The 24,351-nt window shown below is 67.6% G+C and overlaps 6 protein-coding genes across 7 annotated transcripts; 2 read left to right on the top strand and 4 right to left on the bottom strand.

Moving 5' to 3' along the window:
* Nucleotides 1–735: 735 nt before the first annotated feature.
* On the bottom strand, nt 736–1,209 carry RNF224 (ring finger protein 224; the record flags this gene model as incomplete). The annotated part of the gene is made up of 1 exon (XM_080669346.1): nt 736–1,209. The coding sequence occupies one exon, from the start codon at nt 1,207–1,209 to the stop codon at nt 736–738; it is 474 nt and encodes a 157-aa protein (XP_080525472.1).
* Nucleotides 1,210–3,196: 1,987 nt separating this feature from the next.
* Nucleotides 3,197–4,356, bottom strand: CYSRT1 (cysteine rich tail 1). The gene is made up of 2 exons (XM_080669388.1): nt 4,150–4,356; nt 3,197–3,894 (listed from the first exon to the last, which is right to left on the bottom strand). The coding sequence occupies exons 1-2, from the start codon at nt 4,244–4,246 to the stop codon at nt 3,452–3,454; spliced, it is 540 nt and encodes a 179-aa protein (XP_080525514.1). The 5' UTR covers nt 4,247–4,356; the 3' UTR covers nt 3,197–3,451.
* Nucleotides 4,357–6,743: 2,387 nt separating this feature from the next.
* On the top strand, nt 6,744–8,903 carry RNF208 (ring finger protein 208). Its single transcript, XM_080669389.1, has 2 exons — nt 6,744–7,203; nt 7,411–8,903. Exons 1-2 carry the CDS (start codon nt 6,797–6,799, stop codon nt 8,738–8,740), a joined length of 1,737 nt encoding a protein of 578 aa, XP_080525515.1. The 5' UTR covers nt 6,744–6,796; the 3' UTR covers nt 8,741–8,903.
* Nucleotides 8,904–9,442: 539 nt separating this feature from the next.
* Nucleotides 9,443–11,154, bottom strand: LOC308249694 (ring finger protein-like). Its single transcript, XM_080671426.1, has 2 exons — nt 11,083–11,154; nt 9,443–10,580 (listed from the first exon to the last, which is right to left on the bottom strand). The coding sequence occupies exon 2, from the start codon at nt 10,569–10,571 to the stop codon at nt 10,206–10,208; it is 366 nt and encodes a 121-aa protein (XP_080527552.1). The 5' UTR covers nt 10,572–10,580; nt 11,083–11,154; the 3' UTR covers nt 9,443–10,205.
* Nucleotides 11,155–11,695: 541 nt separating this feature from the next.
* Nucleotides 11,696–20,423, bottom strand: NDOR1 (NADPH dependent diflavin oxidoreductase 1; the record flags this gene model as incomplete). Of its 2 annotated transcripts, none has more annotated exons than XM_080671423.1 (14): nt 11,696–12,243; nt 12,471–12,565; nt 12,642–12,760; nt 12,843–12,989; nt 13,075–13,189; nt 13,427–13,534; nt 13,619–13,839; nt 13,988–14,109; nt 14,302–14,511; nt 14,618–14,719; nt 14,793–14,891; nt 15,694–15,791; nt 19,591–19,619; nt 20,144–20,423. In XM_080671423.1, the coding sequence occupies 14 exons, from the start codon at nt 20,421–20,423 to the stop codon at nt 12,099–12,101; spliced, it is 1,890 nt and encodes a 629-aa protein (XP_080527549.1). In that variant the 3' UTR covers nt 11,696–12,098. The 2 variants fall into 2 exon arrangements, with proteins under 2 accessions (XP_080527549.1, XP_080527550.1); XM_080671424.1 differs by having other exon boundaries at nt 19,591–19,668; nt 20,144–20,348.
* Nucleotides 20,424–20,640: 217 nt separating this feature from the next.
* Nucleotides 20,641–22,039, top strand: TMEM203 (transmembrane protein 203; the record flags this gene model as incomplete). The annotated part of the gene is made up of 1 exon (XM_080671425.1): nt 20,641–22,039. One exon carries the CDS (start codon nt 20,641–20,643, stop codon nt 21,049–21,051), a length of 411 nt encoding a protein of 136 aa, XP_080527551.1. The 3' UTR covers nt 21,052–22,039.
* Nucleotides 22,040–24,351: the final 2,312 nt, after the last annotated feature.

The following is a 24,351-nucleotide window of genomic DNA, read 5'->3' on the forward strand; positions in this document are numbered from 1 at the left end:
TCCCTCCCAGGGGCTCCGAGCACAGGTCCTCCCGGGCGGGGTTGTGGGAATATTGTAGGCCAGCCTGGGGGGGTCTGGGCCCAAAGCCGCCAGCAGCTGCTGTGGCCCCTCCACAGGGTCTGTGAGGCCACTGGGGGGCAGAAGGCAGCTAAGGGCCAAGCAAGGCCTGGGTGGGCATGGGCCTGCCGAGCCGTGTGACCTTGGGCAGGTCCCCACCCTCTCTGGGCCTAGAGCTGACCCTGTCCTCGGACACCTGTCCCGGCAGTGACTTCATGCCTGCAGGGACTCCCCTCACGGAACACACACGGCTGGGTTTCAGTGAGCTTTGTTCAGTGAGCTTTTGGGCCAGAGAAGCAGGAGGCAGCCCTCCCTCCACGCCCGCTGGGACCCTGGGAAGGGTCAGGGAGGAGAGGCCGCTCAGCAGGGCCAGGCATGGGTGGCCCCGGGCTGCCCAGCGGACCCCCCTCCGAGCTGAGTTAGGTCTGGGCGGGGTTTACAGACTCCGACAGCGGCCCCCACCCCTGCACCCAGGCCAGCTTGGGGCCCGGGACCCCTGCAGAGCCTCGCAGTACCGAGGCCACAGCCCCCGCCTTAGGCTGTGGCCCAGGCGTCCGTGGGGGGGCGGCACCCGGGACCTTGAGTCCCCAGGCTGTTCTGGGCGGGCTGTGCCCCAGCAGAGGTTCCGAGGCCAGCGTCCTGCAAGCAGCCGCCACCCTGTCCCGCTGTGGCCAGAGCTCAGACCCCGGGGCTGCCCGGGGGGGCCCAGCAGAGGTGGCCGCAGCCCCAGCAGCAGCAGCAGTGGGGCTGGGGGAAGCGAGGCTGGGGGCGCAGGGCTGGGCAGAGCACCGCGGGCTGCTGAGTAACCGCGGGGCCGCCTTTGAGGGGCGCAGGGGGCCGGGGCTCCGTGCGGGCAGGCTCCCGCTCGGCCTTGATGGCCAAGAAGGCGGCCAGGTCGAGGTCCAGCATGGCCACCCCTCCGCGGGGCGTGGGGGTGCTCTGGCGGCACTGCGGGCAGGGGATCCAGCGCTGCTCGTGGGCGGGCGCGTCCAGCCTTCGCACGCACGCCTGGCAGAAGGTGTGGCCGCAGTACAGGCGGCGGGGCAGGTGCCCGGCCAGGTCGTAGGCCGAGTAGCAGATGATGCAGTCGCCTCGCCGGATCCCAGCGGCTGTCCCCTCCTCCGAGGCCGGGGGACCCTCGGGCTGCAGCATCCTGGGGGAGGCGTGTGGGGAGCTAACAGCCACGCTGCCTGCCTCTGCCCCCCGTCCTGCCCGGTCAGGGCCCCGGCCCAGGGGACAGGAGCTCAGGCCGCTGCAGACGCCGGGGTCGGGCCGCAGCCAGGGTCCCTGGGGCCAGCGTCTGGTCCAGCTGCCTGGCCCTTTCCCGTGGCCCTCCTGCCGGGCCCCGGCCCCCACCCACCCCGCCTGCCCGGGCCCCAGGCCTCCTACCTGCATTCGCTCTGCGGGGCGACTGCGCCGGCCAGAGGGTGGCCGGGGGTGGGGGGACCCAGGGCACCCTGCGGCTCCCTCCCTGGGGCTCACGTTACTGGCCGAGCCCGAGTCAGCAGGGAGGCAGGTGGTGGCTGCAGGCGGGCAGGCGGGCTCCCCTTTCAGCCACAAAGCACTTGCAACTGGATCCACCCGTGCCCCCCCACTCCGCCCCGCCCCCACCCCCCTCGTGGCCAGACCCAGCTCCAGGAACCCCCAACCCAGGCCTGGCTTTGCCACTCCCCCAGGCTCATCTTCCCGCCTGCCCACCCAGACCCCCCTTCCGGCCCCCATCCTCACGCTCTCCCTCAGACTCCCCTCCCAGCTTAGAGCAGCTTCTGGTCTTAACCTGCTGGGGCCTGTTCATCTCAGCTCATGCATCGCCTCCTCCCGGAAGCCCGCCCGGACCCCACCGGCCCAGAGCCCTGAGGGCCCTGCTCCGCCCAGTTCAATCACAGTGTGAGGTGCGCGTTGATCGGGCCAGCGTTTTCATCCCGGCCCTCGTCCTGGGGGGGTGGCCCATCCCGAAAGGCCCCCAGGGGGTCCTCACACAGACACACGGACCACCCAGAGGCAGCCCTGGACACCCCCATCAGAGCCCCTGCCGCGGGGGCCCCAGGGACTGGGACACAGACACGGCAGAATGGGGTGAGTAGAGAAGGGTTGAGACAAGGTCAGGATCCCCAAGACCCGTGCACCTCGATGGGAGGAAGCCCAAGGCCAGAGGCCCCCTGACTCCCGTCGCTGGCTGTGTGCAGCCTCTTGGACTGATCGGACAGGTTTCTGGGGCTGGCCTGGGTGGGGGCCGGCCGTGGGGCAGGGGGCCAGGAGGAGTCTGGCACCCCGAGTTCCCGCACAGTCAGGCCAGTGACATGTCTGTCCACACCCATGTGGCCAGTCACCACGGGTCAGGGAGGGCCGGCACAGGACCTGTCTGTCCTGCGGGGCCAGCTCGTCTTCCTCCCTCAGCTCTTGGCCCAGCCCCGGAAACACGGGGTGCTCGGTGCTGGCCTCCGCTGACTCCTCGCCCCGGCATCCTGGCCTCTCCCCGCAGTGAGGCAATGCCGGGCCTCGCCGCGGAGCTGCCCGCACGCCCTCCGAGAGGCATGCCGTGCTGCATGCACACAGGGGGTGGGGGTGGGGGTGGGGGTGGAACAAGGGCTCCACGGGGCCTCCCCCAGCCAGCACCTTCGCTGCCCGCCTCCTCCAGGAAGCCCAGGCCCTGGAGTCTGGACAGGGCGGAGGGGCATGGCCCGGCCTCCCAGGGCAGGTGCAGGAATTCGAAGTTTGGTGGGAAGAATGCCTGGCGGAGGTAGGGCCGTGACTCACAGTGGGAGCAGGGCTCGGTCCTGGCTGCCTGAGCTCCCACTCCCAGAACCTGCCAGCACCAGTCCCACCCACTCCTTCCCTCCAGCCGGGTCCTCCTCCTGGGGGCCTTTCTTGGGGCTCCGCTCCCAGATTCCATGCATGGCCTCCTGTCGGACCCACAGACTGAGTGAGGTGTCTCCTAGCTTGAAGCCAGGCCTGGCCAGGGCCGGGGACACATTCCGGCCCCTCCTGCCCAGCCTCAGGGCAGACCCGAGACCTGCAGTGCAGCAGGTTAGAGAATCGGACGCCGGACGCCGTGGCTTCCCTGCCCCCAAATGTCCCACGGCCGCGAGGGGCCTGTGTGCCTTCCAGCCTGGGTCCCCTCGCAAAGGAGTCGCCTGAGGAAGCTCACGCTGCTTTATTACCAGGCTCGGGCCTTGAGGGAGGGGGTCGAGGGTACCCGCTGCCACACGCCAGCGCCCCGCGCCCCTTTTCCAGAGGCCCGAGCTGAGCTGTTGGCCTTTGTGGCACGCAGGGGTCCCTGCCTAGGGTGGGAGGTGGCTGGCACCCATGTCGATGGCCCAGCGGGTGCCTCCAATGTCCACGCGCTGCCACGGCTCCTGAGCAGAGTCCGGCCCGCCGCCCGGGAGGGGCCGGGCTAGGAGACGACGCAGCAGCAGCTGTGGCAGCGGCAGCAGCGCGGGCAGTGGCAGCAGGGGCAGCAGGGGCAGCAGCAGCAGTGGTGGGCGATGTCGTCGCCGCGTCCGATGGGCGGCCGGCCAGTGTAGGTCAGTCCCGCCGGGCGCTGCCCGCTGCAGTAGGGGTTGCCAGGGTGCTGCCAGGACGGCTGGCCCTGGACAGGGGCGGCCCCCTTCGCCCCCTTGGCGCCCTTTGCCCCCTGGAACCCCGTGGTCACCTCGATGGGCTGCAGGAGGCGGGTGGGCTCCAGGGCGCAGGCCTCCCCAGACAGGGGCTGCAGCTCTGAGAGGCAGGAAGCTGCCTCCAGCTGCTGCTCCAGGTCCGGTCGCAGGTGAGCCCGGGGGATGCTGATGTGGGTGTACGGGTTCTTGACCATCATCTCATGGGGGTCCATGGCCCGGCCTGGCGGTGGGGAGAGCAGAGGTTGGCTCAGTGGAGGGAAGGTGCCCACCCCAGGGAAAGCCAGGCTGTGGAGCTGCCCGGGTGCCAGGCTGCGTGCCAGGGTGCGCGTGCCTGGGCTGCTCCAGGTGTGAGGGCCGGTCTCCAGCTGCCCCGAGTGGCAGTCCTCTGGGGGAGCTGGGATGGGTGGGGGGTCTGGAGGCACAGCAGAGCTGGCCTTACTGGGGAGCCCCAGTGCAGGGAGAGCCCAGGACCCACCTGGAGTGGCAACGCAGTCTGTCCTCTGGTCCTCCCAGTGCCTGTGAGCCGAGCGACTGGCAGCTCCCTTTTCCCTCCTGGGGAGGGGTGGGGCCATGGGCGGGCCTCAGAAATGGGGTTCCCAAGTTCCCAGGAGGCTCTAGCTCCTCCAGCATAGCGGGCACCCACCCTTCCTCTCGGGTGGGCGGTGGCCATGGCCCGGGCTCGGAGGGGCACGGCCAGCCAGGGTGACTCAGCCTCGACACATGCCAGGCACATCCTGGGCCCGGGAGGGAGGCCAGGAGGGGAGCTGGGGTCAGTCCTCAGACCCCAGTGGCAGGGGGTCTGGGGTCTCTGGCCCTCACTCGCGCCCCCTCAGAGCCCCTGCTTTTCGGCAGAGGGCGGAGGTCCGCACTGCAGCCACAGCCTCCGCCCCAGACCAGACCAGAGCTATTTGAGGCGTGGGCTCCTGAGCGCAGGGGTGGGGAACGTCAGGCCCGTGGGCCGTAGGAGGCGGGCGAAGCCATTCCGTCTGGCCCTGCCAAGGCATTAGGGGGAGTTAATGACATGTGTGAGCGAACAGAGCAGGCTGGTTCTGAAGCTGCTCATTTGTGTGGCCCTCGCAAGAGGTTATTAATAGCAAATGGCTCCTGCAGGAACAAGGTGCCCGCCCTGACTCAGAGGCTTGCCTTTTATTTTACCTGATAAAAAAAAATTGATTTACACACTTTTGCTGATAAAACTTATCTGACAACTGGCGACACGCGCTTCCTACACCCAGTGACAGCCTAGCTCCCTTCCGAAGCCAGCGTCCCTCTGCTGGGAGGGGGCCGCGAGTCTCCCCTCCAGCGCCCCCGCCTGGGCCCTCGAACCCCTCCCACCTTCGTTTGGAAGGGGGCACTTTGCACTTGCCATACAGGGTGGCTGTGTGCAGGGGTGACAACAGATGTAAACACTTGTGCACCCTGGAACTGGCGAGCTCCCCCCCTGGGGCGACCCGGCGCAGTAGGGTGCGGCCAGGACCCACTCCCCCAGTCCTTGGTGGCCGGGGGAACCCCCAGGAAGGGCGGGATCAAAGCAGACGTGGCCCAGAGGCCAGGGTGACCCGGTGGCCTGCGTTGGGGCCGGTCTGACCGGTCCGGATACGAGCTCTACCGATGCAGCATCCGATTCCACGGGGACCAGGCCCGCGGCCTTGAACTTCCCAGGCCCCGAGCGGAGGCCTTGTGCGCAGGCGCCGTGAGTCCCGCCCACCGCTCCTGCAGACTCCGCCCCTCGCGGCGAGGCGGCCATGCCGCATGCGCGAAAACAGGCCTGAGGCGGCCTGTGGGAACTTTATTCCCCAGAAGCCTCCGCGCTCGAGGGTTTCCTTAAAGACCCGGTTCGGGGACTAACTGCTGGCCCCGGACCGTTCCGAACCCGCCTTGGGCCGCCCCAGCTCTGAATGGCGGAGCTTGCGAGGCGCGGGGGCTTGAACGGGGCGGGGCCTCGCTCCTGGGGGCGGGGCCTCGGGCGGGGGCGGGGCCTGGTGGCTGGTGCGCACCCAGCGGGTCTGGAGGGGAGATGCGAGGAGTCCGAGGCTGAGGCTGAGGCTCCCACGTGTCCACTGGCCCGCGTGCCTCCCTTGCTCCCGCCTCATGCTAGAGCCCCTTGAGGCCGTCCCTGCCCCTCCCACCAGGCGCTGCGCACCTCTCACACCTGCTCCTGCGGCTTGACCGGAAACCGAGGCCTAGACACTGGCCGGAGGTCACACAGGCCGGCCGCCAAGTCCGGCCCCAGGGGCCAGGGGCGCTCCTCCAGCCTGATGTGCCCACGTGGCTCCCTCTCCAGGAGCACCGACCTCTGGGCTCCGTGGCCCTGAAGGACCTGGGCACACGGGTGCAGCCTGGCCCAGGCGGAGGAGACGGGGCTGAAGGGGCTGGGGCTGTCCAGGTCAGAGGCAGGGCCCTGCACTGCCACAGGACTGCAAGCGCCTACGTGCCCTGGTTCCCTGCCCTGTGGTTGCCACCATGTCCTCTGTCCTCGCTGTCACCCGAGGGAGGGCCCCCCCATAAGCCCAAGGGAACAGGGAAGCCTGGCCTGAGGAGGAAGCAGAAAGGAATGGGGCTTCCTGCTGGGTGGGGTCAGGTGAGCACTCAGCTGTGACAGCCGGCACGTGCTGCCTGGGGGATGCCGGCAGGCCACCCCACCCTGGGTAGGTGTGTGTTGTCTATCCAGCTGTTTGACCTTCCACATACCCCTCACCCCACCCACCTGTCCAGCCGTCCTGGTCCGGGGAGACTTCTCCCAACTGGCCCTCTCTCGGTCCACTCCTCTGGTATCTATCTGCCCACCCTGCTCCCCCTCTATGGCCACACTGCCCTCAGCCTGCAGCGCTGGGCGCACCGGGAGCTGGAGCACCCCAGAGGCGCTCACGCTGGGCCTGAGTGGAAGGACAGGCAGAGACCCTGACTCTCCGGGGCGGGGGCACAGGCGGTCCCAGGGCTGAGCCCGGGAACCAGCTTTCCAGGGATCACCTCTGGGCTCCGCTCCTTTCCCTCTGGCACTGCGGCTTCGGGCTGAGAAAAGATTTCCCTTCCCGAATGGGGGTCGGGGGTGGGGGGAGAGGCTTGGCTAGGACTCCGGGTCCGCCAGGCGGGGACGCCGTGGGGGAACTGGAGGAGGGGCGATGCAGGACTGGCAGCCGCACGCGGACCGCGGGCGATGGGTGACCCCGGGAGCGGGCGCCGGGCCCTCTGCGAATCGAGGGGCAGCCGAGAGCCTGGCTGGCCCCGCCCCGCGGACCCCGCGCGGGTTCCCAGACGGGGGGTGGCGCTGCGGGCGCAGGCGGGCGCCGCGCGCACTGCGGTCCCCGCGCCTCCGCCGCAGAGCGCGCCACGCTTCGCACGCACCTGCCGCCGCCGCCGCCGCGCCGCGCCGAGCCCGCTCCCCGCGCCCCCGGGAGCCGCCGCGGCCGCGCCATCGCCCCAGGTCGCCGCCGGAGCCGCCGGGCCAAGGCGCGGGCGCCGCATCCGGGCCTGCCTTTGAGACAACCTCTGCGGCGGCGCGCGGCTCGGGGACGCCAGGCTGGGGCAGGTGAGAGCGGGCACGGCGGGCGGCCTCGGGCGCGACTCGCTTCCCCCCCCGCCCCCCGCACGGCCGGGGTCGGGCCTCGGGGGCGGGGACTGGGGAGGGGGCTGGGCTGCGCGCCCACAGAGGGTCAGGGTCAGAGGTCGGGCGCCCGGTCTTTTGTGCCGAGCGAGGGTGGGCCGGCGCTGCGCTCACGCTGTCTCTCACCTGCAGCTCGGGCCTGGTCCAGGCCTCCTCCCTGCTCCCGCCACCGCCGAGCCTGCGGCCCGGGTCCGCCCACAGTCAGGCCTCCGGCTACCTGCCTTCCCTGGGCACCCTGCCCTGGAGCCATGGGGCCCACCTAGCCCCCGCCTGCCCGGATGGCCCAGCCCGGGCACTGCTGACCTCGGCTGCACGGAGAGCCCACCCCAAACCCCCTCGCCAGCCTCCGCAGCCGGAGACCCTGGGTGAGGCCCTGGGCCGGACCTGCAGCCCCAGGCAGCCTCCCGCACCCCTCTGCCCCTGCCTGCCTCCCACCCCCCCACCCCTTCCTCCTCCTCCTCGGACTGGACCAGAGAAGCCACTGTGGCCACCGGGAGGGGCCCTGCCCCCCCAGCTCTCGCCAGTCGCCCCCAAGAGTCCTCGGGGAGGCTGGGGTCCCCACCAGGCCTGGCGGGACCAGGATGCTGCCCCTGCTCCTCCCCCCCGGCCCCACCCAACGCCCCCTCCCACCTTAACACCCTGTCTGACTGGAGACAGCCGGATGCCGGCTGACCCTGGGCCCGAGGCGGGCAGCGGCTGGCCGGGCCTCCTCATGTCCTGCCTGAAGGGCCCCCATGTCATCCTCAAGATGGAGGCCATGAAGATCGTCCACCCCGAGAAGTTCCCTGAGCTGCAGGCGGCCGCCCCCTGCTTTCCACCTGCGCCCCGGCCCACCCCAGCTCTGGCACCCAAGCGTGCCTGGCCCTCAGACACGGAGATCATCGTCAACCAGGCATGTGGGGGGGACATGCCTGCCTTGGAGGGGGCGTCCCGCACCCCACCCCTGCCACGCCGGCCCCGCAAGGGCAGCGCAGAGCTGGGCTTCCCCCGCGTGGCGCCCGTGGACGAGGTCATCGTCAATCAGTATGTGATGCGGGCGCCCGGCCCCGCGGCCTCGGGGCCCCCCGCAGTGCCATCGCCCGCCGCCGGGGAGCCCCTGGAGTGTCCCACCTGCGGGCACACCTACAACGTCACCCAGCGGCGGCCCCGCGTGCTCTCCTGCCTGCACTCCGTGTGCGAGCAGTGCCTGCAGATCCTCTACGAGTCCTGCCCCAAGTACAAGTTCATCTCCTGCCCCACCTGCCGCCGCGAGACTGTGCTCTTCACCGACTACGGCTTGGCCGCGCTGGCCGTCAACACGTCCATCTTAAGCCGCCTGCCGCCCGAGGCGCTGACCGCCCCGTCTGGTGGCCAGTGGGGGGGTGAGCCCGAGGGCAGCTGCTACCAGACCTTCCGGCAGTACTGTGGGGCCGCCTGCACCTGCCACGTGCGGAACCCGCTGTCCGCCTGCTCCATCATGTAGCGCCCGCCCGCCGTCCCTGCCACCGCCTGCGGCCGGTCCTCGCGCTGCTGCTTCAGGGACCCGGCCCTGCCCCGTGCCCCCGACCCCTCACCCATCACAGCTTCTGGCCCCCACCTGTGTGGCATTGTCGCTGCAACAACTTTGCCATTAAAACTCTGCCAAAGTTTGCATCTTGTCCCTGGCCTGCAGCCACTGCTGTGGCCTACACGCTGGGCCGGGGTGGGCACCGGGACTGCAGCCCAGACGGGGCGGCCAGGGGTGTCAGCCTGCTCCACTCCCTGGCTGAGCTGGGCCGGGAATGCCGCTCAGGTGACTGGGCCTGGCTGTGAGCGTGCGCACACGTGTGCATACGTGTGACCGTCTCACACACCTGTGCAGAGCCAGCTGCCTGCGCGCGCCAGGCAGGGATGTGCAGGCAGGTGTGCAGAATGGGCCCAGCTGGGCAGAGAGGACCCACGGGGGCAGGAGCCACCGGACATGGGGTGGCTGGGTGGGGGACTGCCTGACCCTGAGGTCGTGTGGGAAGGGCTCTGGGTCAGTCTGACGGGGGTTGGCACTTCTGGCCGAGATGGTGGACGGGAACAAGGACCTAGGAGCCGCCTGTCTGGCCCTGGCACGACCTGGGCCTGGGAAGGACGCGTGGCGGGCGGAGCAGGGCCGCCGGACGGGACAAGGGCACAGGGAGGACGGCACTGGCAGTGGTTCCAGCGGCTGCTGCTGTTTATTGAGACGCGTCTCCGGGGCCGGCACAGCACGTCGCCAGCCCGTGAGGCGGTGCCGGGACCGGCTGGGTCCGTCCTTCAGGTGAAGGCCCCGGCTCGATGACACGGGCTGCCGCAGGCGGGGGCTCAGCTCCGCGCTCCAGCACCAAGGCCTGGCTGGCCTCTGTCCCTTGTAGCTCGGGGGCATGTGCCCGCCCTGGCCACGCGTGGCGCCCCTCGGGTCCTGGGCTGGCTGGCGAGGAGGCCCTTCGTGGGCTGGGTTCGCAGGGCAAGGGCCTCTCCTCTCGGCTGCCCTGACCTTCAGGGACACACGTGGGACAGGGGCAGGAGAGGGTGGGGAGGCCGGCAGCCCCTGCCCGGCCGCTGTTCGCTGTGTCCTCTGAGCCTCTCATGGACACGCCGGGTGCGGTGGGGGAGGCCGGCAGGGTGGTGCCTGTCCCCGAGGGGAGCTTGGGCCCTGGCCACGAACCTTCCAGCCCTGTCCTTGGGCGCCGCGGGCCAATGTCCGGACAGCCGGTGGTTTGGAGTCAGGGGCTGCACAGAGGCTCCTGGGTGAGCCTGGGCCCAGGCTTGGGTCTCGATTGAAGGCGAGGCCCGGTCAGCCCTGGTCACCAGGCTCAGGGCAAGGTGTTCCTCCAGGCGAGGCCCCGCGCACCAGGCCTGCAGGACGTGGCCAGTCGGCGCCTCCCGGCGGGGTGCGGGGTGCGGGGCAGGGGCAGGGGCACAGGCCCACTCACGGCCGCTCAGTGGCCGGCGCGGTCCAGCAGCACGAAGAGCAGCCCCAGCAGCAGGAGTGGCGTGAAGACGAGCAGCAGCCCCAGCAGCTCGAGGCCCAGCAGGCCCAGCAGCACCAGGCGGCGGGCGCAGGGCCCCCGTTCCCGCAGCGCCCAGAGCCGGGCGCCCAGGCAGGGCGGGCAGGGCAGGAAGGGCGGGCAGCCCTGGACGCCCGCAGGCCCCGCCAGGAAGCGCAGTTGGTAGCGGTGCTCCAGGGAGGCCCAGGGCCCCGGGCCCCGGCGGGGTGGTGCAGGGGGCACCGGGCTCGGGGGCCGCGGGGGCCCGTCGGCCTGCAGCAGCTCCTCTTGCAGCCGGCAGATCTCCCACTCCAGCATGGGCGTCTTCTGGCGACACAGCGGGCAGCGCACACGGCCCAGGTCGGCGCTGGGGGCCGAGCCCAGCAGCTGGTGCAAGCAGCCTGAGCACAGGCTGTGGCCACAGTTCAGCAGGGCCAGGCGGTGCCCAGCAGCCCCGTAGGGCTCTGTACAGATGGGGCACTCCTCCTCCTCCTCCTCCCCCTCCTCCCCTGTGGGCCCAGCCCAGGGGTGGGCTGCCGCTGTGGTCCCCAGCAGGGGCTCGCTGTCCAGAGACCTGGCACCGCCAGGGTTCCCAAGGGCCTGTCCGTCCAACGTTTCCTCTGCCAGCACTTGGCACAGTGGGTCCAGGTGCTCAGGACCCGGGCAGGCTGAAGGCAGACTGGCGAGCCCCAAGCTAAGGTCAGCGGGGCCATGAGTAGGGGCCCCGGGGCAGGAGTGAGGATGGGGGGAACGGGACCCCAGGGCGGCAGTGGGTGGTGGGGCTGTGAAGGTCACTGGCCCTCGGGCCGGGGCAGCGTCTGGCACTGACCTTGCAGCAGCCACTGCCTCCTTCGGCTCCTCGCCCCGACTGGAAGTGAACTCCCTGGGGCCTCAGCACCGTGCCAGCTTCAGCCGCTCCTGGGCCCACACAGGCTGTCCCCACTGGGTCCGCCCGAGCTCGGCACAGCCACCACCGACCCGTGACAGCACCTGACTTAGACGATGGGCCCCAGGCCCGCAGTGTGGGGAGGCCGGCCTGCCCAACTGCCCCAACAGGAATTTCCTTGGCCCGGAAGGCCCATCCCAGGTGGTGACAGTGCCTGCTGCCCGCCCCCTCCTGGCTTAGGCCACACCCCCTTCCTCCTGGGCCTTAGGCTGCTGCTCCCTGGGCTGAAGGAATGGGCTTTACCCGCCTAGCCGGGCACTCCCCACATCCTTCCTTTCGGGGTCTTCTCCAGACTGCCCCCACCCCTTGTATAAGAGCCAGGGCGGACTTGTACAAGGTGGGCCAACAGCCACACCCGCCAGGCAAGAGTCAGACACCAAAGTGTTGCAGCCACGGTGCTGAGCCATGGCCGCGTCCCCACCAGGGGCGCTGTCCCCGTCCCGGGAGCTGTGGGCCCACCCCGACCTGAGGCATTGGAACAGCATGAGAACGAACAGGTCAGAAGCAGCACCTCAGCCCGGCGTTTATTGCTGGGTCTTCCGGCAACCAGGCAAGGATGGTGACCTAGTCCCACGGGCCCGGGAACCTGGGGGGGGCTGGTGTGCCACCAGGCAGAGGAGGGGGAACTCAGCCCTCCCAGGAGCCCTGCACCCCCAGGTTCCTGTGCTGTTTGGAATCTGGTGTCTGGGGGCGCTCCCTGATGCCCATCAGGCGAGGGTGCCTTCCTGGGTCACCCCTGAGCAGGACCTCACTTGGGGCCAGTGGGCAAGGCCAGCTGGAGCCAGGGACGGGGCAGCTGAGTGTGGGCCCCGGCCGCACGCGGCCCACAGGGGACCTGGCCGTCGCCCACCTGGGGTCAGGCGGGGCCAGCCTGGGGGGCCCGGCCGGCAGGCAGCTCCTCAGGCCCATGTCTCGGTCTGAAAGCGCAGGGTCCGCTGCAGCTGGGCCAGGTAGGCGGCTGCCTCGGGGCCCGAGAGCCCCCCCTCCTCCCGGAAGACAGATTCCAGGGCTTCAGACACCTCTGCTGGCATGTGCTTGGCGTTGCTGGGGCGACAGGCAGATGGGGCTCAGTGCCGCCTGGTGCCCGGCCCCACACCCGGGCTCACCCCGCACCCGGGCTCACCCCGCACCCGGGCTCACCCCGCACCCGGGCTCACCCCGCACCCGGGCTCACCCGCACCCTGGCTCACCCGCACCCGGGCTCACCCGCACCCGGGCTCACCCCGCACCCGGGCTCACCCGCACCCGGGCTCACCCGCACCCGGGCTCACCCCGCCAGGTAGAAGCAGGCGCCTTGGCGGTCCAGCAGCTCCCACACCAGCGGCCCTCGCTCCCGGAGCCGGTGCTGCACGTACATCTTCCGCTCCTGCCGGACACAGGACGGGTGGGTGAGCGCACCCCCGCCCCGCCCCGCCCCGCCCCCTCCCTCCACGCACACCCACCTGCTCCCGGGAGAAGGCTGTGACCAGGGTCAGGCAGCCCTTCTTCTCCAGCTCCCGCCACTCGGCCTCCCAGTAGAAGTCCTGGTCCCGCCAGCGGCAGCCGAAGAACAGGAGGTTCCCTGGGGAGGCGTAGGGGCCTCGAGCCTGGACTTGCCGCAGGCTCAGCCCGGCCCCGCCTGGCCCTGCACCCTGTTCACTCACCTGTCTGGCCCTGGGCCACTCGTTCCTGGACGGCTGCTCGGAAGGGGGCCACGCCAGTGCCAGGCCCCACCATGATCACAGGCGTGTCTGGTGCTTGTGGGAAGCTCAGGCCCCCAGGCCTCACCCACAGGGGCACCCGGACAGGGCCTACGGCAGGAGGGTGGCATGAAGAGGCCTGGAGGGCCAGGGCCCTAGCCCAGACCCAGCCCTCCTGCTGGAGAGCAGAGATCACCTTGCCCAGGGTCCAGAGATGCCAGCCAAGAGGAGCAGAGGCCCCGGCGGGGCTCCTTGAGGCGAGTCTGGTACTGCACCACGGCCACCAGCACCTGCAGCCTCGTGGGGTGAGCCTGGGGGAGAGGCGGTGTGGGATGGTGAGGGCAGGATGGTGGGGGCATGGGATGGTGGGGGCGGGATGGGGGGGCAGGATGGAGGGGGCGGGACGGTGGGGGCAGGATGGGGGCACCTGCCCACCATGAGAACCTAGCCTCGGAGGGTGAGCCTGGGGGATGGGATGGTGGGCGCCTGCCCACATGGCTACCCGGCATGCCCCCAGCCCCAGAGGCCCAGCCCCAGCGGACACTCACCAGCAGGGAGGAGGCAATGGAGAAGGCGCGCGGCCGGATCGGGGGGATGAGGTCCAACAGGTAGTCCGGGGGGATGGCTGCCGCCGTGTGCGGGAAGTCACACAGCACCTGCAGGGACACGGCCTCAGCAGGGCGGTAGCCACGGCCACGGGTGGCTCAGGCCCCCACGGCCCCCACGCCTGCCGCCCGCACCTCCAGGGTGGTCCTGCGGGGCCGGCTGCAGTAGTCGTGCAGGGCCTCCTGGCCGGCGGCCGAGCTGAACTCCAGCAGCTTCTCCCGCTCCAGCGCGTGGGGGGACAGGCAGGCCAGGAGCTCGAAGAAGGAGCGCCGCGGCACGCAGGCGACGTCCAGGTGCTGGGACACGAGGTGCCGCACGGAGCAGGGCTGGGGCAGCCGCTCGGGGCAGGCGACATCTGAGGCAGCGAGAGGAGGTGGTGGGCCAGGGACTTGGGCGAGGGTGGGAGGAGGTGGGAGTGGGGGTGGGGGTGAGGGTGGGAGTGAGGGTGGGGGTGGGGGTGAGGGTGAGGGTGGGGGTGGGGGTGGCAGCCGGCCCCCACTCACTTGGCTCCCGCGGCTGCAGCGTGAAGTGCTGGTCAGGGTCCAGGCCCAGCAGCTGGCAGAAAAGCTGGACGTGCCGGGCCGTGTTCTCGGGCTGGATCAGCACCACATCGCCGGCCACAAAGCTGGTGGGAACCATGGAGGGTGTGGGCGGGGGCTGGGGACTCGGGGTGGAGGCGCCCCAGAAGACGAAGGCCAGTGTCCAGGGCGGGCCGGGCCCTGGGACTGAGGTGTCCGCCTGCCGGCCGAGGCTCTGGGAGAGGACCGTGCCCCTCACCACGGCCTGCCCCCCGCGTGCCTGGGGCCGGACGCCTCACCTGATGCCCGAGTCCGCGATGTCGAACTCAATGAGACGCACGTCCTGGAAGTGGGAGGGGCCGGTGACCCGCTGGTTGGTGACCATGCGCGCCAGGAAGGGCCGCAGCTCTGAAGGGGGGCTCGGGGGGTCTGCCTGGGCCACGTGTTGCTCCGAAGGGCACGGCCCAGGGGCCTCCTGAAGGAACCGCAGGGTGAACTTGGAAGGCAAGCTGTGGAGGGGTGCCCGTCAGACCCGCAGGCCCGGGAGGCCCCGGCGAGGCGGTGGCCAGGCCGCTCTGGTGCACCCGCGGGCCCCACACCAAAGCCCACACTCACGGGACTCCAGGGGGGATCACGCCGAGGCCAGGGGGCACGGGGTACAGCCCCAGCACCTTCTCCCACAGCGAGTGCAGCCAGGGGTCGATGGCGCCATCGGGCCTGGAGGGGGCACGGCGCTGTGAGGGCGCTGCTCAGGGCTGGCCCGGGGGCGCTCGCTCCCCGCCACACTCACCCCAGCTCGTGCTGGTCGTCGCCCAGGCAGACCGGCAGCAGCGCGGCGCCCCCCAGCTGCAGCAGCCGCCGGTGCAGCTTCTTGGCCACGAAGTTGAACCTGTCAGAGAGGGAGGCTGCTGTGGGCGGGCGCCTGGTGGGAGGTGAGGAAGCGGCCCAGCCAGTCATGCAGGCCAGAGGGCAGAGGGCAGAGGGCAGAGGGCAGAGGGCAGCGCTGTCCGAGACACTGAGTCCCTGGGCCCTGGAGGGCGGCGGGGGCAGCCCCACGTCTCCCCATCTCCCAGGGTCGTCTGGCCGGCGCAGCTCCCGAAGGAGCCATCCCGGGGACACTGAGCACGAGGGTCCGTCACCACGTCCTCTCCTTTCCTCCAGGGAGCGTGCCCTCCTCTCACGGGGCCCAGCTTTGAGGCGTGGGACCCCAGAGCCCTGACCCTGCTGGACGGTTAGGGTTCTGACGTCCGTGACCTGATGCAGCCCACGGCCCCCTGCTCGGCCCCAGGTGTGCCGTGAAGACGCGGAGGAAAACCGGAGGGGCTGCGCTGCTGGCCGGGGAAGTGGCGGCCACGGGGCTCCTGGGCCTGGGGCCCTTTGCGCCCACGGCCCATCCCCCGCGCAGGCCTCTGCACTGTTTGAAACAACCGAACATCCACGACACGTGTTTCTACAGAAGTGGGGCAAGAGCTGGGCTGTCCTGTCGCCGGCTGGCGTCAGCCCAGGAAGTCCCCTGGGGTGCCGGGCCTGGGCCTGGGCTCCCGTTTTGCACCCTGCCCACCCACAAAGGCACCCACTGGGGAGCCCTGGTGGGGCGAGGGCCCTGGAGGCTGGGGCGCCTGTCCCTCCCCCAGGACCCCTCGCCAGCCCCGAGGACGGCCCACCGGCCAGCAGCCTGGCGCCCCACTCACTTGGCGTAGGAGGAGTCCCCGAGGCCCACGACGGCGAAGTCCACCTGGCAGAGGGAGGCGGGCGGCAGGTTCTTCCGGAACAGGAACCTCCAGAAGCTCTGCCCCAGAGACCCGAGTCAGGGGCCTGCTCCGCACCGAGCCCGGGGTGGGCGGGAGGGCTGGTCCCCGCCTTCCCAGGGCCCGCTCTCCTGCCCCCGGCTGCTAACAGACTGGCTTCCCTTCCATCGCGAAGGCGAGGCATTCGGAAGAGGAAGGCTGCCCCAGAGCCACTGCCGGGGAATGGGGGGCGGGGAGGCTGGCACGGAGGGAGGGCCACCAGGCCTCACTGGGCGGGCACTGCGGCCGACCCCCAACTCCCCCCAGGTTGGAGGAAGGGCCTGCTCCTCCCTGGGAGACTTCTCGTCTCTTCACACCAAGAGTCCCTCGTCCCTGGGTCCCTCCGGGGCGGGGGGGGGCCTGGGCCTCCACAGAGCAGCTCTGGGCTGAGCCCGTCCTCACCTCGCCCCCCTCGGCAGCACCTTCCTTCCTCTGGGGCCCCTCCTGGTGGCTGAGCCGTGCGGGAGCTGCGCGGGCGAGGACCAGGGTCTGCAGAGCTGCCTCTGAGGCTCAGCCTGCCAGCACCTCCGGCTGTGCTGACCCGGCCCTGCCACACGGACCTCTGCCTGGTCCAGGCCTCACCTGCGCCCCCTTCGGTGTCACGCCTCCCCCACCTGAGGCCACGGGGCGGACCAACCCTGGCCCTGTCGAGGCACAGCTTTGCCTGCTGGCCCTGGACCACCTATCCCCCCCTTCTCAGGGACTTGGCTGCCTGGGCCCCGCGGGGGACCCTGTCTGCGCAGCCTCCGAGGTGAGGCGATGGTTTCTCCCAGCGCACTTCCTGGGAGACCCAGGGGAGGTGACGCTCCACTGCCTTCTCCCCACCCTGACCGCCTACTGGGAGAATTTGGGTTGAAATCCCTCCCCCACCCCCCCCACCCCCCCACCCCCGCCGCCAGAACCCGAACTTTGTTCTAAGCGGGTCGGGTCCCTGCTGAGCTGGTGTCCCTCAGCCCTGCTGTCCCCACAGCTGACCCCCTCGAGGACGTGCGCTGGTCGGGAGGCCTTGCGCGCCCCGTCGGCCCTTCCTGGCACCCGAGGGCCTGAGGCCGGAGGCCTGTCCCCAGCCTGGGACAGGGTGTAACTTCCCTTGACGCCTTCCCTCCCACCTTCTCATCCTGAGGCTCCGGGAACGAACTGAGTTTTCACACCGCTCTTACGTTTTCTTCCTTTTGGAAGAATGTCTCATCTTTATCTTTTCCAATCGCCCTGGCGTTATTTCCTAGCGCGTGTGTGTCCCCCGTGCTGGCCGTGGGGCCGAGTTTCCCTTTGCGGGGAGCACGCCGGCTGCTCTTCGCGGCCCTTGGGCCGTCTCCCACGGGGCCTTCCCTGCCGTGGGCGCTGGCTCTGTGGTCGGTTTGTACTTAAGAAGCTGACGGAGCCCTGACCGGTGTGTCTCAGTGGCTAGAGCAGCCTTGGGCAAACTACGGCCCGCGGGCCGGATCCGGCTGTTCTAGCCGGTTCTCTTGCTCTCCCCTCCGCTCCTTTACTTTGAATTTATATTAGTTCACACAAACACTCCATCCATGCTTTTGTTCCGGCCCTCCGGTCCAGTTTAAGAACCCATTGTGGCCCTCGAGTCAAAAAGTTTGCCCACCCCTGGGCTAGAGCATTGGCCTGCAGACTGAGGGGTCCCAGGTTCAATTCCAGTCAAGGGCATGTACCTTGGCTGCGGGCTCATCCCCAGTAGGGGGCGTGCAGGAGGCAGCTGATGGATGTTTCTCTCTCATCGATGTTTCTAACTCTCTATCCCTCTCCCTTCCTCCCTGTAAAAAGTCAATAAAAATATATTAAAAAAAAAAAAAAAGCTGACAGAAAAGTGTGAGCCTGGGCCTGCCTCCCGGCGATGCCAGGGCTGGGAGATGGGGTGGGGACCGCGCTGCCTGGCCTTCTAGAGTGCTCCTCCCGCCGGCTGCCTGGGGCACACCTCAGAGGACGGCACGGAGGCTGGTGTCTTCCTGCGTAGCACACAGCTGCTCGCTGCGCCTGGTTCTCGGCCGGCGCCATGCCCCTGCCTCCACGTCCCGAGGCCTCCAGTCCCTGCTGTGGTTGGGGAGGCCCCCTCCGTGGGGGCTGCAGAGCCCTGCACTGGGCCTGCCTCACCCACCCTCGTCCCAGCGGGCCCATCACCCTCGTGCTCTTGGCTTCCGACGCTGAGCCTGCGCCTCTGCCCTGACCGCCCAGCGGGCTGATGGAGGGCCTTGCATCTCCCACACCTCCTGCTTTTGATCCCCGCCAACCTGCCTTCTCTCCTGTCTGAGGAGACCCTGTGCTGGGGTCCTGGAGACCCCCTGAGTCTCCCACACCATCCCCACCCCAGCTTGTTCTTTAGTCTTCAGCCATTGTCCCCCACCAGCATGTCCACTGGCCCGGGTCTCTCCCATCGTATACATTCCTTCCTTTTAACCCCTCAGCCCCATGCACAGTCAGAAGCCTTTCTGGGTTAACGCAGATGTTCCTAAAAGACTCCCTCCCGCCCTCTCTCGTTAGTTGCCTGTGACCCTCTTATCCAGCCTCTCTCCCCGAGAGTCTCTGAAAGGGCTCCCCCTAAGGTCACCCGTCCCTTTGCTGATAAGCCCCAGGGATGCCTCCAGCCTTATCTCACTTCATTTCCCTGCATCTCGAGCAAACACCTTCCTCTGAAGGCACCTCCCTCCCCTGGGCGTGGAGACGATGCATTCCCTCTTCTTGCTGCCGGGGGCACTGTCCTGCCGCCACAGCCTGTCCTGGGGGGCCGGGAGGGGGGGTGGCTTCCTTCCTCAGCTTCCTCCTGTGGCCTCTCCAACACCTGCCTCCACCCAGGACCCTGGTTGGAGCTCCAGAGCCATCTCACATCTCCACCTGGACGGTCCCAGGCACGGGGCCCTCGCTGGTCTATTTCCCTGCGTGCGACTACCGTCCATCCTGGTACCTGAGCCTGAATCCCTGTCTTGATCCCACCACCTTCTTCCTCATCTTTGAAACCCATTTGATTCTGCGTCCTGTCGAGTCTTCCTTACCGTCTCTGGGACGCATCCACTTTTAGTCTCTTGCCTGCGCTGGGTACCCCCACCCCCGCACTGTCCTTGCTCTCCTACAGCCTGCACGCCCCCCCCCCCCCCGACAAGTGGTGGTTTCGCTAGAACGTGAATGTGACTGTCACCCTGTGAGGCCCGCAGCCCTTCACTTCACGTGCCCCTGCCTTACCGTGGCAGCAGGCTTCTCGGACGGGCCTCGCTTCCTCACTCCACTCCCTCCACCCCCCAACACATGCCTTGGCTCTGTCATCGGGCTGCTCGCTCTCTCCTGGGGCCTGGGTAGCCCCCCTTATCCTCAGGACTTCGCCCACAGCCCACATCATCTGGCACGCTCCCCAGTGCCATGTACTTCTCGGCACTGTCCCTGCCTGTGAAACCCGATACTTCTGCTTTCTGGTGGGCTCCGTGAGGGGAGAAACGTGGCCACTGGCTCCACAGCTCAATTCCTAGCCCTGGATCATGCTTGAACGATAACGTGTGCCCAAATGACGGTTAAAGAACTGAGGATGTTCCCGGAGAGTCAAACAGTTTTGAAATACACGTAAGACCCAGACGAGAGTCATACACGGCCCGGAACAGCAGGAGAGGGAACAATGGTGCGCTGGGAAGAGTTTATGTGGGAGGAAACCAGAACCCCCAGCTCCTCTCACATCCACAGCTGCCGCCGCCTCGCAGCATTGCCAAAGGGCAAGGACTCATTGTGCTTCTGCACTGACAAGGGGGTGAGGGTCCAGGGCAGGGATCTTCTGCCCTGAGCACAAGCAGCCGCCCCTGGCAGCCTTACCTTCATGTTGTCAGGGGGGTCTCCTTGGCCTGTGGTTGCACAAACAAATACCACCAGGGGCTCGTTAATCAGATCCACCTCAACAAAAAGACACACGTGTAAAGCCTCGGGCTGTGATGACCAGGCATCCCTCCCCGCCCGGGTTGGGACAGACAGCCCTTCCTACTGCTCCCACTCCATCCGGCTCTTTCCCCGGCGGCATGTACGTCCTGGCACTGTCCCTGCCTGTGAAACCTGTTGCTTCTGCTTTGCGGTTGGCCCCGTGAGGGTGGAAATGTGGTCACTGGCTTCATAGCTCAATTCCTAGCCCCGATCATGCCCTGGAGGCAGGGCACAGGAACTCAGGGAGACCCGCGGGCCGCCGGCCTCCCTTCTCCCTCGGGCTCCTCGGACCCCTCCTCCACACGCCGCTGTTACCACGCTTTCCCGTCCCCCAAATCCTCCATAATAGGAGGGTCCTCTCAGACCAAACGCGGCGCCCTGGGGCCGAGGGCTCGGGGGGCCGGCGCCCAGGCAGCCCCGGTCTCCCCGCCGAGGCCCAGGGAGCCCTCACCACCGGGTAGGAATCCAGGGCTTGCACCCGGCAATCGAGACGCCGACGCCGGGCCTCGCGGCCCAGCCGCTCCGCCACATCCTCGGCCGTGCCCGTCTGGCTGCCGAACAGCACCAGGAGCCGTGGGCTCGGCATCGGGTGTGGGGGGGAGCGGCGTGAGGGCGCCCGGGAACCCGACCCACAAGTTGCCCTGAGAGCCCAGGCGGCCGGGAAGGACTCTGACTTCCGGCTTCCGGTGTCGCCCGGAAGTGACGCCCTGGGGCTGCGTCCAGCGGGGCATGGCGTCCGAGCGAGCGGGGCGTCCGCTGGCGGCCTGTGCTGGGTTCCGGGCTGGGGTCGGGGGATCGGCGGCGCGCCGGGGCAGAGGAACGGGGCAGGCGGGCCGCTCGTTGCCTGTCGTTCGCAGCGGCGGTCGCCGGCGAGGCCCGTGGGGAGAAGAGGCGCGGCCCGGCGGGTGAGACGCTCGGTTGGGCCCGGGCCCGCGCTCCGCCGGCGCGATGCTCTTCTCGCTCCGGGAGCTGGTGCAGTGGCTGGGCTTCGCCACCTTCGAGATCTTCGTGCACCTGCTGGCCCTGCTGGTGTTCTCCGTGCTCCTGGCGCTGCGTGTGGACGGCCTGGCCCCCGGCCTCTCCTGGTGGAACGTGTTCGTGCCCTTCTTCGCCGCCGACGGGCTCAGCACCTACTTCACCACCATCGTGTCGGTGCGTCTCTTCCAGGACGGAGAGAAGCGGCTGGCCGTGCTCCGCCTCTTCTGGATCCTCACGGTTCTCAGCCTCAAGTTCGTGTTCGAGATGTTGTTGTGCCAGAAGCTGGTGGAGCAGACTCGGGAGCTCTGGTTCGGCCTGATCACGTCTCCCGTCTTCATTCTCCTGCAACTGCTCATGATCCGCGCCTGCCGGGTCAACTAGCCTCGCAGAGGGGCCGGAAAGGGAGCTCTCCACAGCTAGAATGCTGGACCCAAAGCTGAGGACCACCCCGGAAGTGTGAGGTTGCAGTCTCCCACCGCACCGGAGGAGAAGTCTGGGTCTGAAAGCGACTTCAACGTGTACCCTGCAGAGTGCTCAGTTTTCTCCATGCCGGTCATGTCTGAAACTGTTCCCTCGGCAGGGCTGAAAACAGCAGCCTTGACCCTTACAATCTATTTCCTGTTATTTCATGCTTGGAATAGCGCATCCGAGTTGAGATCTGGAGAAGGACCCACGCGTGACAGGCCTGAACTCCTCTGGCAGTTGGAAGCTGCATATAAGCAAAATGTCCTAGTGCAGTGGTCGGCAAACTGCGGCTCGCGAGCCACATGCGGTTTGCCGCTCTGTTGACTTAATGAGTTTGCCGACCACTGTGGGCTCAGTATTCTCATGGATCCTGGGAAAGTACCCTTTATGCCCAGGCTGCAAAGTCGGCCAGCATCACTGACCTCAGAGCTCATTGTCCCATTCACCCAGACAAGAAGACTTCCTTCGAGGTGTGAGCTCTAAGAAGTGTAAAGCAGCTTGTATCTCCTCCCCTTGCCCCTGGGGAAAGGATGGCCCTTTCTTCATTCCAGCCAAGGCACCCAGGAGGGTGTCGAATAAGCATGATCAGGACCCTGTCTGGAGACCTGTCACCTGCGAAAAGAACTTGGCGTTCAAGGCTCTGCTTGGCTTGCTGTCCCAGCAGGTTGTGGTGTCACGACTTTTCCGCCACCTGGTGGCCAGCACTGGTAGCGCCCCTGAGATGATTTAGGCCTCACTGAGGGACCGGAAAGGGGCAGAGGTGCTCTGATGGACCTGCGAGCCGGGAAGCTTGCAGATGGTCTCAGCTCACCTTCGTTGGCCTGAGGGCTTGGGTTTGGTACCAGTCAGGTGCCAGATGAGAACATTTGCTGAGATAAAAATAAAATAGAATGTTTTGCTGAAACGCAGTGGTTGCCTGACCCACGGGGAGTGAAACCAGATGAGTGCTGAGACGCTCCCTCCTGTGCGCGGCAGTTGGTGGCAGAGCTGAGGTGGTAGGAGGGCTGGAACCTGCGGGAGCTTCATGGGTGGAGGGGGAGGGTTTCCCTCGGAGAACTCCTACTTCCTGCCTTGGGAGCCGCATGAAGACAGGGGGTAGGCCCATGCTGAGATCCTAGTGAGTAGTTTGTGTGACATCAGAGCCTTGGCATCCTGCCAGTGTGTGGTCTTTGTGGACTTTGCTGACACTGTAGAGCAGGGGCCAGCAGGTTATGGCCTGAGGCCTGTTTTTGGTACCCTAATCTTGAAAGGGGTGTGGAAACAGAAGAATGTTTGACAGGAAGCAAATGTGCCTGCCGTGTGCAGGGTCTCCGTTTGGGCACTGCTGGTCTTCTGGGTAAGATCCTTCTTTGTTCCAGGAGGGCTCTCCTGAGCAGTGGAGACTGTGTAGCAGCATCCCTGGCCTTGACTCTCTAGATGCCAGGGGCATCTCTCATTTTGTGACAACCAAAAGTGTGTCCAGACATTGCCAAGTCTCCTGGGAGAAAAAAAAAAATGCCCCTGGTGAGGACCCGTGGGTTAAAATATTTACTGTCTGGCCTTTTACAGAACAGGTTTGTGGACCCTCGTTCTCGCGCAGCAGATTTGTGACCTTTTGCTGAGGCCGTATGTATGCTGCATGGCCACTGAGATGCTTGAGCTGGATGGAGACTGGTCTGGTCTGGTCTGGTCTGAACCACAGCCACAGAAATGTTTCCTACCCAGGCATGGCGTAACTTGTGCCAAAGCCAAATACAAGCTGAACGTTTGGAGTGAGTTTCCTTGTTTGTTTGTTAATCCTCACCTGCGGATATTTTTCCATTGATTTTTAGGGAGAGAGAGAGAGAGAGAGACACATCGATTGGTTGCCTTCGCACACGCCCCCACCAAGGCAGGGGATCCAGCCGGCAGCCGAAGTACATGCCCTTGACCGGAATTGAACCCGGGACCCTTCGGTCCCCAGGCCGACGCTCTTTCCACTGAGACAAACCACCTAGGGCTGGAGTGCGTTTCCGATTAACGTTATTTTTAGGTTGCCTCTTTTGTTGTTCCCCTGTTTTATTTTGTTAGTTCAGAACTAGGGAGTTCCGTTGCTGTAGAAGTGACGAGAATAAGAAGGTTCACTTTCCTTTGGAAGGTGATTTACCGCCACGGCATCAGAAGCGGAGAAGGGCCCCCTCAGGCTGAAGCCCGCCCCGGTGCCCCCGGAGCTCCTTCCCTGAAAGACGGGTGCTGTGGGAGGCAGTGTCACTGCAGGCGGCATCTGTGCCAGTGCTCCCCATTTCCCGCTTCTCCCCTGAGTCCAGTGGGAGAATCAGCCCACAGGGGAATCAGCTTTCTCATGGCACGAGGGCAGGGAAGCTGTGTCTTCAGCGTTGGTGGGACCCCAGCAGCCTTGGGATGAGGGAAGTTCAGTGGTAGCTTGGGGAGGTAACAGGGCGGGACACACGGCCTGGCTTTTGTGGCCCTTTGGGCGTTGGAGAGCTTGGGCCTGCTTGTGTACGGGAGCGGGAGGTGGGGGGCGGGGGAGTCTCCTTTCAGCTTTGGTGCCTCCTCGAAGCTTCCACACTCCTGGATGGCCAAGTGTGGGATAGAGCTCCCGCTTGTCTGAGCAACACAGTCAAGTTCTGGGGCCCGGCAAAGCCAGGGGTTCCTGAGAAACACTGGTGGGGTCCCCGCATCGGCATCTCCGCTAAGTCCCGCGGGGACTGAGGGCCGCAGGTGGGCAGGCATGGACCAGGAGGGACTGGAGCGCAGCCTGAGCATCGCCCACAGGAGCGGGGACAGCCTACCGGTCCTGGGCGGGTCCTCCCTCCACCGCGCTCTCAGTGCGGGAATAGGCGGGCTGGGTTGGGCGCTGGCACCAAGAGGAAGTTACCCGGCCGGGCCAAGGTCATCCGCGACACGGGGCGCTGGGGTCCATCCACCGCGGCCCGCCAGGACCCCGCCCCCGCCAGGCTCCGCCCCCAGAGCATCCAATGGGCGGGGCGCAGAGGCGGAAGTGAGGGCCGCCAATGAGCAGCGCGAGGTGTCAGGGGCGTGTTCAAAGGGGCCTTCTCAATGGAAGCCGGCGGAGGCGGCGGACGCTATCCAATGAGGTCCTTGGGGAGGCGGGGTCAGGGAGAGCTTTCTCCAATCCGCTCGGCTAGCCATCCTATCCTGTCATAGGTGGGGCTGCCGGGCGTGGGGCGGGTCTCAGAGCGCCTTGCCCAATGGGCAGCGGTCGCGGGAGTGGGC

The sequence above is a fragment of the Plecotus auritus genome (assembly GCF_963455305.1).
Source record: "Plecotus auritus genome assembly, chromosome: 5".
Lineage (NCBI taxonomy): Eukaryota > Metazoa > Chordata > Mammalia > Chiroptera > Vespertilionidae > Plecotus > Plecotus auritus.

Bases quoted from the DNA above. Each gene is read 5' to 3' on its own strand.
- CYSRT1 (XM_080669388.1), bottom strand. From the start codon at position 4,246: ATGGCCCCACCCCTCCCCAGGAGGGAAAAGGGAGCTGCCAGTCGCTCG. The intron at 3,895-4,149 runs GTGGGTCCTGGG...CCCCACCGCCAG, and splicing joins AGACTGCGTTGCCACTCCAG to GCCGGGCCATGGACCCCCAT.
- LOC308249694 (XM_080671426.1), bottom strand. From the start codon at position 10,571: ATGCTGGAGTGGGAGATCTGCCGGCTGCAAGAGGAGCTGCTGCAGGCC.
- RNF208 (XM_080669389.1), top strand. From the start codon at position 6,797: ATGCAGGACTGGCAGCCGCACGCGGACCGCGGGCGATGGGTGACCCCG. The intron at 7,204-7,410 runs GTGAGAGCGGGC...TCTCACCTGCAG, and splicing joins GGGACGCCAGGCTGGGGCAG to CTCGGGCCTGGTCCAGGCCT.